Genomic DNA, 12,185 nt, shown 5'->3' with positions numbered 1-12,185 from the left:
AGTATAACGGGTACCAATAGTTTGGCTACTTTTCATAACTAAGAAGTTAAATGTGACAGGATTTCAAAAAGTAAGTTACACATTATTGTGGCAGGTTAAGTAACTTTTATTGAATGCTGCACTAAACACCAAAGAGACATAGATATATGACACAATTTTCCAACATAATCATCAAGTCTCTGTAAACAGTGGCTGGAATGTTTTAACAATCATTAAATTCCTGGATGATAAAAATTCATTCCTTGGTCATCTGAGAACCTCTGTACGAGTACCCTCGTCGCAGGAAAATCTCCTTCCCTTCTGGTTTTCTTTCGGCTTGCTGAAAAGATATAAAAAACATGGTGCGAGATCTGGACTTCCAAATCAGTATTGCCCACATCTGTGTCGCCTTGGTCAAATTGACAGATCCATTTCACTATGGCTGGATATGACACTGCACTTGGTCCATACACAGCCAACATATCACAGAGACACTGTGAGCAATTTACACACCTAAGAATCATATTGTCCTGTGTACAACTTTGGAGTACACTTCCAGTTTCTGTGTCATTTCAGTCGCACTCTGTGATGCACCTGTTACCCACACCAAAGCAGATCTGTGTCTGTACTCTCTTCTAACATTGCACCATTCTTGCTGTGTAAAGGTCTTAGCATTGTATGACATGTAACTTACTTTCTAACATTCTTTTATACACTCCTTCAAAAGAAAGAAAGAAATGAAAATGAAAAAAAAGAAATGCACCACAAAAGAATTATCTGAATGGGGCAGAAATCAGTAGATCTTATGCAAGCATACAAACAAACAAGTGATTGCAACTTCACAAAAACTGAATGATTTATTCAGGAGAAAGAGCTTCACAAATTGAGAAAGTCAATAATGAGTTGTCCACCTTTACAGTAGAGGAAATCTTTTAAAATTTATCTGATTATACCCTTTGAGAAATGCAGTATGGGCCACCTTCTTTCATAAAGCTGCCACATGTGATGACATAAGTCATGTACCCTGTCTACCTGGCTATGAGTCATGGTGTGGCTATTAGAGGGCTTTTATTCAAGGTAAGACCAACAAACATAAGCAGTCTTTGCCATTTACTATAATGGAAGTTGTAAAACCTATATATGGAAGACTTAGTGACAGAAAATTATTAGATAATTGGTATTCAAAATCCTAATGAGAGTTTTAACAATTATACATGGGGACAGGTACCAAAAACAGTTCTGGTAGAACTAAATACTTCCAAAATAGTTGTGCTGGATGCTCTGCTAGGTTTTAATAATGGAACAGTGGCAATGTTTAAGGTTATATAATTGATGAGAGTGTCTGGTGGACTAAATACAGTAGTGCTCAAAAATATTTTGACAAATATATTAATTGGATTAATTAAAAACAAATATGAATCATGAAATTCAGTAATTTATTTTATTGATGGATATTCAATGTTCTACAGAATAGTGACCAACTAGCCCTTGTTTGCAACATAATAGAGTGTAACCTTTTTTAACGAGGATAATGGTGGAGCAAAAGTATTTTGATATTGTTGAAAAAAAAAAAACACATTTCTTAACACACAATTGTCGCCAACCATAGTAAGAAAATCAATATTTGGTGGGATATCCCTTGGCTTTTATGACAGCCTCACACCATGCTGGCACTGAGTCGCCAACTTTTGGAATTTGGAACCGATCAATCAAAATTTTATCCCACTCAGTTTTAAGAGCTTCAAAAAAAGTGCCTTTGTTCAAATATTTTTTATTCTTATTGTGTGATCCAACTCCTCCCACAGATGTTCTTTAGGATTCAAATCCAGACTTTGACTTGGCCACTCCAAAACCTTGACTTTTTGCATTTAAAAAAAAAAATCGCTAATGTACTTGGACTTGTGCTTGGTAACATTGTCTTGTTGAAAATACCATCCAGCTGGCCTGTGGTGTTAAGCATATGGCAGTGTTTGAGTCTTCAATACTTTTTCATAAATGATCTGATCCATATTACCTTCAATTTGAACTAACCGTCCAACTACAGAGTGTAAAAAACATCCCCAAACCATCACACTGCCATCTCCATATTTGACTGTGGGAATTTGGAACCAAAAGTCAGTCTTTTATTTACAGGGTGTTGAACATGTTGAACATACTTGATACAATCAGATTACATTAAATTAAATTTACTCTCATCACTCCACACAATTTTAGACCAGTCTGAACTGGACTATGATCTGTTTTATTTTGTAAATCCAAGTAGGGCCTTCCTGGGTTTTTGATTGGTCTTAGTCCATGTACTCCAAAGAGTTTCAAGTGTCATTTGACAAAGGAAACATGAATGTCATCATTACATTTTCCTTTCAATTCTCTTTGTATCATTAAAGCCAACTCATGAACATCACTTGTTGAAAAGTTTGTTATCACTGTAAGTAAATATCAGTAGAAATCAGAACTAAGAAGCAAGTGACATCCATGAATTCACGGAGCAAACAGTGTGTCAAAATACTTTTGAGCTGGTTGAGAGTCACATTCATCTGGCAGCATAAAGTGTACACATACAAGCCCCAACCTGAGACCTTCAAATAATCGCAGTTATACTGCGCCCCACTATACCCAATACACTGTCTGATAGTGCTTTATTTTAACAGGAATAATAACAAATGTTATGTTCTCAAAAGACTTTTGAGCACTACTGTATGTAAAGAGCTCTAATTGCAATTGACTGCAGAAGACTCTTCGAAGCAGAGAAATCAGTGCTGAAAGTCACCAAAGTAGCAAGAATAAGAAGAATAATTCTAGAAAAAGGAGGAGGAAGAACAACACCAGAAAGAAGATGAATATGGACCTGGGATGCATTAGTGTTACACAGGTTAGATAGAGAAACAAGTTTTAACTTTAATTTCCTGAAAGTTCACTTTTCTGATGTTCTGGTACACGTTGGTTAAAAACTACTAAAGACAGAGAGCTGAAATTTTGTATACTGTCCTGAAGTAGACTGTTCTCATGGCTAAAATTTGAAAATTGAAGATTTTCTACAGAAAACAATGTGTGTTAACTACTGAAATTTTTGATAATCATTATTAAAAGAATTTTTGAACCATAATTTATGTCAGCAACATCTTTTTAAAAGTCAGCTTTAAAGATACTAGCGTAAAGATCTCCCAGAAACAAAATAAAGCTTCTACTTTCTTTTTATTTCAAGATGTGGGTACCTACAAGGCTCTATCCAAAATTTTCAGGACTGGTGCTGCCATCTGTTGAAAACCTTACCTTTGGACTAATGGTCACCATCACCCTCGAAGTAGTTCCCATCCGCATGTACACACCAGGCCCAGTGCTTCTGCCACTGGTCAAACGTTTACTGGAAGTCCTATTCTTTGAGGGTGTTTACCACCACTGGCAATGCTTCTTGAATCCTCTATAGAGTGTCGAACCGACGGCCTTTCAAATTGAGTTTCAGTTTTGGGAATAGTGCAAAGTTGCAAGTTGCCAAATCTGGTGAGCACGGTGGGTGGGGTACAACCGCCATGTTGTTTTTTGCCAAAAAGGTCCTGGTGAGCAAGGACGTGTGACAGGGTGCACTGCTGTGATTCAGCAGCCAGTTCCCTTGACGCCAAAGTTCGGGCTGTCGTCGCCGCACGTTTTCACGGAGCCATCGCAAAATGTCACAGTAGCACATGGAATTCACAGTTTGGTTGGGTGGGACAAATCCTTTGTGCACAATTCCCTTGGTATCAAAGAAAATGATGAACATGCTCTTCACTTTGCTCTTCACCGTCTCGCTTTTTTGGGTCTTGGAGAGCTCGGGCTCTTCCAATGGGATGATTGTTGCTTTGTCTCTGGGTCATAACCGTAAATCCAGCTCTCATTGCTGGTGATAACCCATGACAAGAAGGTTGGATCATCAGGTGCAGTCTGACGAAGGTCCGTGCACACTTGAACATGCTGTTTTGTTCGCGGATCCATCGAAAAATCACCACACACCAAACACAGAGTATTGCGGAAATCATTGTGAACATGCTGACTCAACACTGTACGCAAATAATTAACATGCTTTATTTTATGCCCAACGCAAAATACAGTGCACAAAAAAGTGTGACACCAAAAGCTGTGGTTCATACATCAAAATGTTCCCAAAAGGTCTGTTGAAAGATGGTAAGCATTACATGGACTCCAATTCCTATTCTTTGAGCTACGCTATTTAGAAACTTGAGACATTTTTTCAAGATTTGCCCTTGTGTTAACAAAACAGTCCCTTTAAATAAGAAAAAAATAACCAAAACAATTGATGTAACAGTTCAAATTACTGAGACTTACATAGCTGCTGACTTCAAATTATAAAATGTTTGCAGATGCTCTGTCATAGCAATAGGTTTGATTTATCAAATATACAAAAAAATACAGAATTAATTCAATTTATAAAGCATATGCCAAGGAACCAGACAACTAGTTTCATTTATTGACAAGTCTGATTTATCAAGGTTTGAATTAGCAAGAGTTGACTGTATACGGGTAATTATATAAGTACATATCACAATCTGCATTACCAAGAAAGAATACATGTGTGTGTGTGTGTGTGTGTGTGTGTGTGTGTGTGTGTGTGTGTGGAGGGGGGGGGGGGGGGGTCAAACCATATACAAATTTCCCGAAATATTACCTGATATGGGTTTACATTTCCTCCTGGTTTCACACAATAATGGTAGCAAAAAACATCGGCTAAAGTGGCAGAAGTTGACATTTCTGGTAGTGATTTTGCCAAAAGTCGTTTAATCTCATCAAAAGTCCATACACAGAATGCTCCTTCTTTTTTCTTCTTAGAATCATGAGTTGGATAAGAATCTGCATCCTCAGCACTGTAGAATCCTCCAGACTGAAGAAAGATTTTGAAAAAATTTTAGTACAATATTAAACATGAGTCAGATTTTCGAAAATATTCACATTGGTTTTCAAGTCATTGTAATTTCCACAAGACATCACAACAATAATACATCTACATCAACATTAATGCTCTACAAGCCACCTGCAGGTGTATAGTAGAAGATACTTTGGATATCATTTTCATTTTCCCACTTTCTGTTCTGTACACAAATGGTGAGTAGAAAGAACGACTTTTGGAAAAAATAACACTCTGTCTATAGATAAAAATGATAGCCATATTATATACTTGTTTTTCTTCATAATGTCTACACAATAGGCAGTATACGGCAAAAAAAGCATCCATGACATGTGTTGTCATGTGTCAGTATGACAATGCACGTCACAGGTGCTTTGTTTGTTATGTTCCATGTACAATGCATAGATTTTTGAAGATGTCCATTAAAGAGTCAAAGCCAGTAATTACTGTACTCCTGCTCTGTGATCCTATCCAAAACAAAAAGAAATGTGAAAGAACCACTCTAAGTAAGTCTCGACATGAGCTTTAATGTGACTGATTCCTCACGCTCATTTTACAAAATATATGAACAGTACAATATAGAAGCTTCTGAACTATGGCTTTAAAGAAGAGTGCTGAATGTAGGTAGATAGATAAAATAACAAATGAAGAGGTGCTGAATCAAAATGAAGTGAGAAGGTCTTATGGTACCACTTGACTAAAGGAATTTATTTAATAAAATTGCAGCCAAATAGCCATATACAATTACTTTGCTTAACATTTTACATTTACATTTTACATTTTGCATTTTCATTTATCGATTTCACTCTTTTACTGCACAGTTCTATGTGACATCGTTCACAGGCTTCATTACACAGTTCACATACACATGTTGTGGTTGGGTCATGATAAGTTTTGTTTTTGCAAATTAGATGATCAAAGTCGTGAATAGAAAGTCTAGTTACGACACGTCGCAGCTCGAAGTTTGGTGCTGTCCATGAGCGGTTCTTCATTGCTTCGGTGCCATATTACTCTGGCCATATTTTTTTCTCGTTTGTCCTCCATGATCTTCAGCTGCTTTCTGAAAGCCCTGGTGTGCGGCATCATCATATATCGAAGTTTGATGTCTTCAATTAGGAATGTCTCTCTCACTAGCAGGTACACTAGTCTAGATCTTGTTGTCTAGCGCTCTTTTTTGATACGTCGATTTTATCTTTTCTAATGTTTCTAGATTTTTTTCTGTCAGGTGGTCCCATATAACATCCACCTCATAGGCCAGGAGTGACAAGATTTTTGCGTTGATTTATTTCATGGCTGTTTCTAGACTGAGTAGGCAGATGTTTTTGATGTCTTGTATTGCTATTATTGCTTGGGCTGCACGTTCTGTTGTATATTTTGGGAAGCTTTTGGATGTTGGTTGCAATGTCACCCCTAGGTATTTAAAGTCTGATGAGATTTTTATTTTTTGTCCTCTGATGCTGATTTCCGCAGTCTTGGGTGTTTTGCCTCCTTTTCTGAAAATTACCATTTCTGCCTTTGTTATGTTTATGTGTAGTTTGTGTTCACTGCACCATTTGTCTATTTTCTCAATGATTTTCTGCAGCTTCTGTATATCTGTTGAACCTACGGCTATGTTGTCAGTGTATGCATATACATGTAAATCATCTTCATTTTCTCCAATTCAGAGTACTTCTTCAGTGGCAAGAATGTACAGCAAAGGGCTCATTGGGTCACCCTGTAAGACTCCGTTCGATTGCAGAATGAGGTTCAGAAAAGAGAGGTTGTCTGATATTGTGATTAAGTTGTATTCGAGGATTGACTTGATTATTTTTGCCCATATGCTATCTTCTCCCATTGTGTTTTCCAGTTTTTGGACTATGAGATCTCTTTCCAGTAGATCAAAGGCTTTGGTAAAGTCTATGAACACTGTGTAGAACATTTGTTTCTTTTGTAGCACTTCGTTGATGTTGTTTAGAAGAAGCCTGACTGCTGTAAGTGTTGATCTTCCAGATCTAAAACCCATTTGTCTTTCTGGGGGATGACTGTCCACAGAGGCTTTGATTTTTTGTGTAATTATCTTTGAAAACATCTTGAACTGAGTATTTTCCAGGGCTATGCCTCTGTACTTGTTTGGGTCTGTTGGGCCTCCTCTACCTTTGTAGAGACCTTTTATTGTCGAGTGTCTCCATTATGTCTGAATTCTTCCAAGTTCCAGGCATTTGTTAAATAGTTTGATCCATAGGTGTTGGAGGGCCTCTTTTGCATCTTTTATATGTTCATTATATATATTATCGGGTCCTGCTGCTTTCTTGTTCTTCAGTGCTTGTATTACTTCTTTTACATCTTCTTCATTTAGAGGTTCCCATATATTGTCCATTTTCCTTAGTTTGATGTTGTTTCTCTTTCTTGGGGGGTGTTTTGATTCCTCGTTTGTTCAGTATCTTACTGAAGTGGTCTTCCCATTCCTTCATGTCTATATTTGATGTATGAGCCAGTTTTCTTGGTCTTGCTGCTATGTATTGGTTTTTCTCTGCTTCATCCGCTTCGCTTTTTGCCTCTCTTTCTATGTATTCTCTTTTCTTCTCTTCTATTAGTTTTTTGTACATTCTCCTCTCTTCTGCATACAGTTTGTATGTTTCCTCGTCGTGCTGGTTTCTTAATCTGTGGAGCGTTCTTAGAACAGTGTTCCTTTTGCTGTAGCATTCAGCATTGAACCATCTTTTTGCTGTCCTTATTTTTGGATTTGTTTGTATCACTGAATTTTTTAGGAGGTCTTCTATTTGGCCTGTTGCTTTTTCAAGGTCTCCTTCCTCTATTAAAGTTTCTATTTGTGTTATTTATTCTTGCTGGTTTGTTAATTTTTCTACATCAATTTTTCTTTGTGTGATGTGGTGGGTCTTTCTTGCTGGCAGTGACATGACATTATTTATTTTTATCTTCACTGGAATGTGCTTTCATATAGGAGTCATGGAGTCATGCCATATTGGTTGAATACTTCCTTCTATTTCTCCTCTTGTTAATGTGATATCAATGGTGCTTTTCCCATTGTGGCATATGTATGTAGGTATCTGTCTAGCGCTCAGTAGGGTGAAACCATCTTCTTCTAGGGTTTCAATGACTAGTTTCGTTTTATAGTTCTCCGTGTCTATTCTGCAGTTAAGATCGCCTGCAATAATGGTGGGTTTGCTGTCGCATTGTTTGATGAGTGTGACTATTTTGTCAATTATTTCTACAGCATTTGTGTGCAGTTTAAAATAGGCTCAATTATTTTTATGTTTGCTGCTTCTACCAGCATACTATTTTCTTGTTTTATGATTTTTTTGGTGGGCGTCATCCAGGGTTTCAGTAGGATAGATATTCCACCCATGGGTCGTCTTCTTTCTCCCTTCTTTGCCATTAGGTGATGATTGCAGAAATCTTTATGTTGCCAGTTGTCTATCAGGAAGATTTCTGTTAGAACTGCAAGATCCAAGTTTTGCAGAATGTTCTTCTGGAATAGACAACATACGCACATACATTCATGCAAATGCAACTTACACACATGACCACTGTGGTCGCGTGTGTGAGCTGTGTGTGTGTGTGTGTGTGTGTGTGTGTTTCTACTTGGGAAGAAAGCTTTCTGGCCAAAAGATTGTGTGTTTAGTAGTCTTCTTGTTGCGCTTGTCTGTAATTCAACATCACCGCTATACGGCGCATAGCAATCTACCCTTTTCACAATATTATAAAATATATCAATAATATGACAGTTGTGCAGTTACATCATAAATATGGCAAACCAAAATTATTTTCAAGTTCATAAATAACACTGATGACCCCATAAGGTATGTAAACAGTGTCCATACAGCCAAGCTAGAGTTAATAATGGAAATTTATACTGTAGTGCAAAAAAATCTTAACACACTGCTGGTGGAGATCAGGCATGAAACTGAAACTCTTCAAACATTCAAAACATATTAAATAAAACCTCATTAGCTACTCCTTTTACAATTTATCACAATATTTGGAGCCTGTAATGTAAATTCCATGTAACTCTAATATTTCTATTAGATAAATCTTGACTTTGTCAGTATGCGGCAGCTGATTATAGTAAGCATACAAATGCTTTGTTTGAAGTAATAGATAAAAACAGTAGCTGAATAGTATAGGAGAAAGATCAGGGTCTTTTTTCATTCAAAGTAGCTGTGTTTCTCCTAATAATATAATTTGTTGTTGGTATACTTTAGACAAGTAGCCAGCAGTGACGGCTTCTGCTTGTTAATTACCTTGACTTGTTCCACATACATTCATTCATGATCGAATTTATGAAACATAATCTGTGAATGAATAAATGAACGGGTGAACAAATTCTGTCACCTTGACAAAAAGTCATATAACCATCACTCACACGCAAGTGGTGGGTGGGAATTACTAACTCACATCTCTACATTAAAAAATAGCAAATAAAATAAAAATTAAAAACACTTATGAATGTTCAGTATGAAGCCCTAGTTACACATTAATTTGCAATGTGAATGAAAAATGACACATTCCACATCATTATGTTTTATCATGCAAAATGATGCTTGGAACTTGAGATTAATCAACGAACAAGAATTTTGGTGAACCTTAATACTGTTTGGAATATTGTTTTAATGTTAGCATTGCTGTTCTACTTTCAAATGGTTTACTGATAATTCTTATAGGTTCAATTGCACATCTGTTGATTCATGTATCAGTTAAAGTTATTACGGTGTTATTTAACTGTATCTTTACATGTATCTGCACTGAAAATTTCAAATCAAACTTTAACACGTTTATTAAGTTATAAATGAAGTTTGCATCACAAATTATACACTTTGCAACTTTTCTTTCTTAATTTTCTTTCCCCTGTGAATGAGGCACAATTTCAACTCTCTACTTGAGCAGCTGTGGCAAGCTCCTGGGCAGAAACATTGAGTTCCAGCAACATAGATAATTTTGTCCCAATGTCCACAGTTTGCTTGCTTCCACGTAGCAAAAACATGTGGTCAAACTGTTAGTGTTAGTGCATCTCAATGGGTTGAACATATAACACCAGTTTTGGGTGAATTAATTCTCCCACATAAATACAGATAGGACCCAGTGAACATCAGTACAAAATCCATCTTTCTTTCTCGCTTAACATTCACTACATTTGTAGAGAATCTTATAGCTATCACACGATCATCCTCTCACTCTCTCTCTATCAAACCCATAACAATATGTTTAGGGAATGTTGATGGATACTGTTAGAGTCAGTTACCATTCAGCAAAGACACTGTGCTTTTGGTCTGTTGTTTGGAATTCAATAGTACTGACTCTTGCTGCATTAAGTGTAACAATGAATTTGCATTAAGTGTAACAATGAATTTCCCCCCTCACAGCCAAGAGATTACCAGAAGCCCCTCCCAATACTTAATGGAAATTGTCTGACAGCTTCTCAAAGATTATCTCTTCTTTTAAGTACCACAAAAATATTTTGGTCTATTTTTGCCTTGTTAGATCACCTAAGTTTCATTTTATTCTGGATTTTATTTTTCTGGCTGGGTGACTTTGCCACATCTTTCATTGAACTGCACGTTAGTACATCTAATAACTCACCTTAATTGCAGGAAAAATCTGAGTTACAATTCAAGAAGAGCATTTCATTTCATTAAGCAACCTGGGTGATAAGAGTCTGACTACACAGAATCTCAGTTAAATTTAATGCAACCCGGTGCTTCTAAGATCACGCTCTCTCTCTCTCTCTCTCTCTCTCTCTCTCGTGGGGGGGGGGGGGGGGCCGTGTGTGTGTGTGTGTGTGTGTGTGTGTGTGTGTGTGTGTGTGAGCGTGTGTGTTGGTTGCCACAACGCTCATCTCAAGAATGAGATTCTCTTCCAAAAAACTGTGTTACTTACATGAACATGCAGCAAAGATACACTGACGTGAAAAAAGTCATGGGTTAGCTCCTAATAGTACACTGGGGCACCTTTGCCTGGTGCAGTGCAGAAACTGAACGTGGCTTGGACTCAACGAGTCAGAAGTCCCCTGCAGAAACATAACCACCCATAACTGCGAAAGTGTTGCCACTGCAGGATGTTGTGCATGACCTGATCACTCAATTATGTTCCATAAATATTTGATGGGATTCGTGTTGGGTGATGTGGGCGGTCAAATCATTCACTCGAACTGTCCAAAATGTTCTTCAAACCAATCATGAACAACTGTGGTCCACAATGACACAAAATTATTGTTTCAGAGCAAGAAGTCCATGAATGACTGCAAATGGTCTCCAAGTAGCCGAACATAACCATTTCCAGTCAATGTTCAGTCCAGTTGAACCAGAGGATCCAGTTCATTCCACATAAGCACAGCCCACACCATTATGGGGCCACCACCAGCTTGCACAGTGCCTTGTAGACAACAGGGGTCCTTGGATTTGTGTACTCTGCACCACACACAAACCTTACCATCAGTTCTTACCAACTGAAATTGAGACTCATCTGATCAGGCCACATTTTTGCAACCAATATGGAATTTAAGGATCTAGGGATATTCACAGTAGCTTCTCAGTATATATACTCTCTTATGAAATTTGTTATTAACAACCAAACCCAATTCAAAAGTAATAGCAGTGTGCATAACTACAATACTAGGAGAAAGGACGATCTTCACTATTCAAGATTAAATCTAACTTTGGCACAGAAAGGGGTGAATTATACTGGCACTAAAGTCTTTGGTCACTTACCAAATAGTATCAAAAGTCTGACAGATAACCAACAAGTATTTAAGAAGAAATTAAAAGAATTTCTGAATGACAACTCCTTCTACTCCATAGAGGAATTTTTAGATATAAATTAAGAAAAAAAATTAAAAAAACATAAAAAAAATAAAAAAAAATAAAAATAAAAAAACACAAAAAAATAAAGTAGTTATATTAACTTAAGTGTGTTGTTAAATTAACCTAATTATGTCATGTATTGGAAAATTCGACTCGTTCCACATCATTACGAAATATCGTATTCATGATCCATGGAACTAGTATTAATCTAATCTAATCTAATCTAATCTAATCTAATCGAAGGTGCTGCAGGTGATGTCATGCTGTTAACAAAGGCACTCGCGTCGGTTGTCTGCTGCTATTGCCGATTCATGCCAAATTTTGCTGCACTGTCCTAACAGGTAAGTTCATTGTACATACCACATTGACTTCTGTGGTTATTCCATGCAGTGCTGCTTGTCTGTTAGCACTGACAACTCTATCCAAATGCCGCTGCTTTCGGTTGTTACCTGCAGGCCGTCAGCCACTGCATTGGCCATGGTGAGACGTAATACGGAAATTTGGTATTGTCA

At 37.2% G+C, this 12,185-nt stretch overlaps 1 protein-coding gene across 1 annotated transcript in view; it reads right to left on the bottom strand.

Annotated features, from left to right (window-relative positions):
• The window catches only part of LOC124594901 (spermatogenesis-associated protein 20), a 295,620-nt gene that overhangs the window by 232,271 nt on the left and 51,164 nt on the right, over positions 1–12,185 (bottom strand). The window contains exon 7 of the mRNA XM_047133376.1: positions 4,640–4,852. Coding sequence (XP_046989332.1) covers positions 4,640–4,852 — 213 coding nt within the window. The remainder of the gene's footprint in view (positions 1–4,639; positions 4,853–12,185) is intronic.

Source organism: Schistocerca americana, chromosome 2 (genome assembly GCF_021461395.2).
Source record: "Schistocerca americana isolate TAMUIC-IGC-003095 chromosome 2, iqSchAmer2.1, whole genome shotgun sequence".
NCBI classification, from domain to species: Eukaryota; Metazoa; Arthropoda; class Insecta; order Orthoptera; family Acrididae; genus Schistocerca; species Schistocerca americana.
The sequence above is the reverse complement of the archived record's forward strand: the minus strand, read 5'-3'. Positions and strand labels throughout refer to the sequence as shown.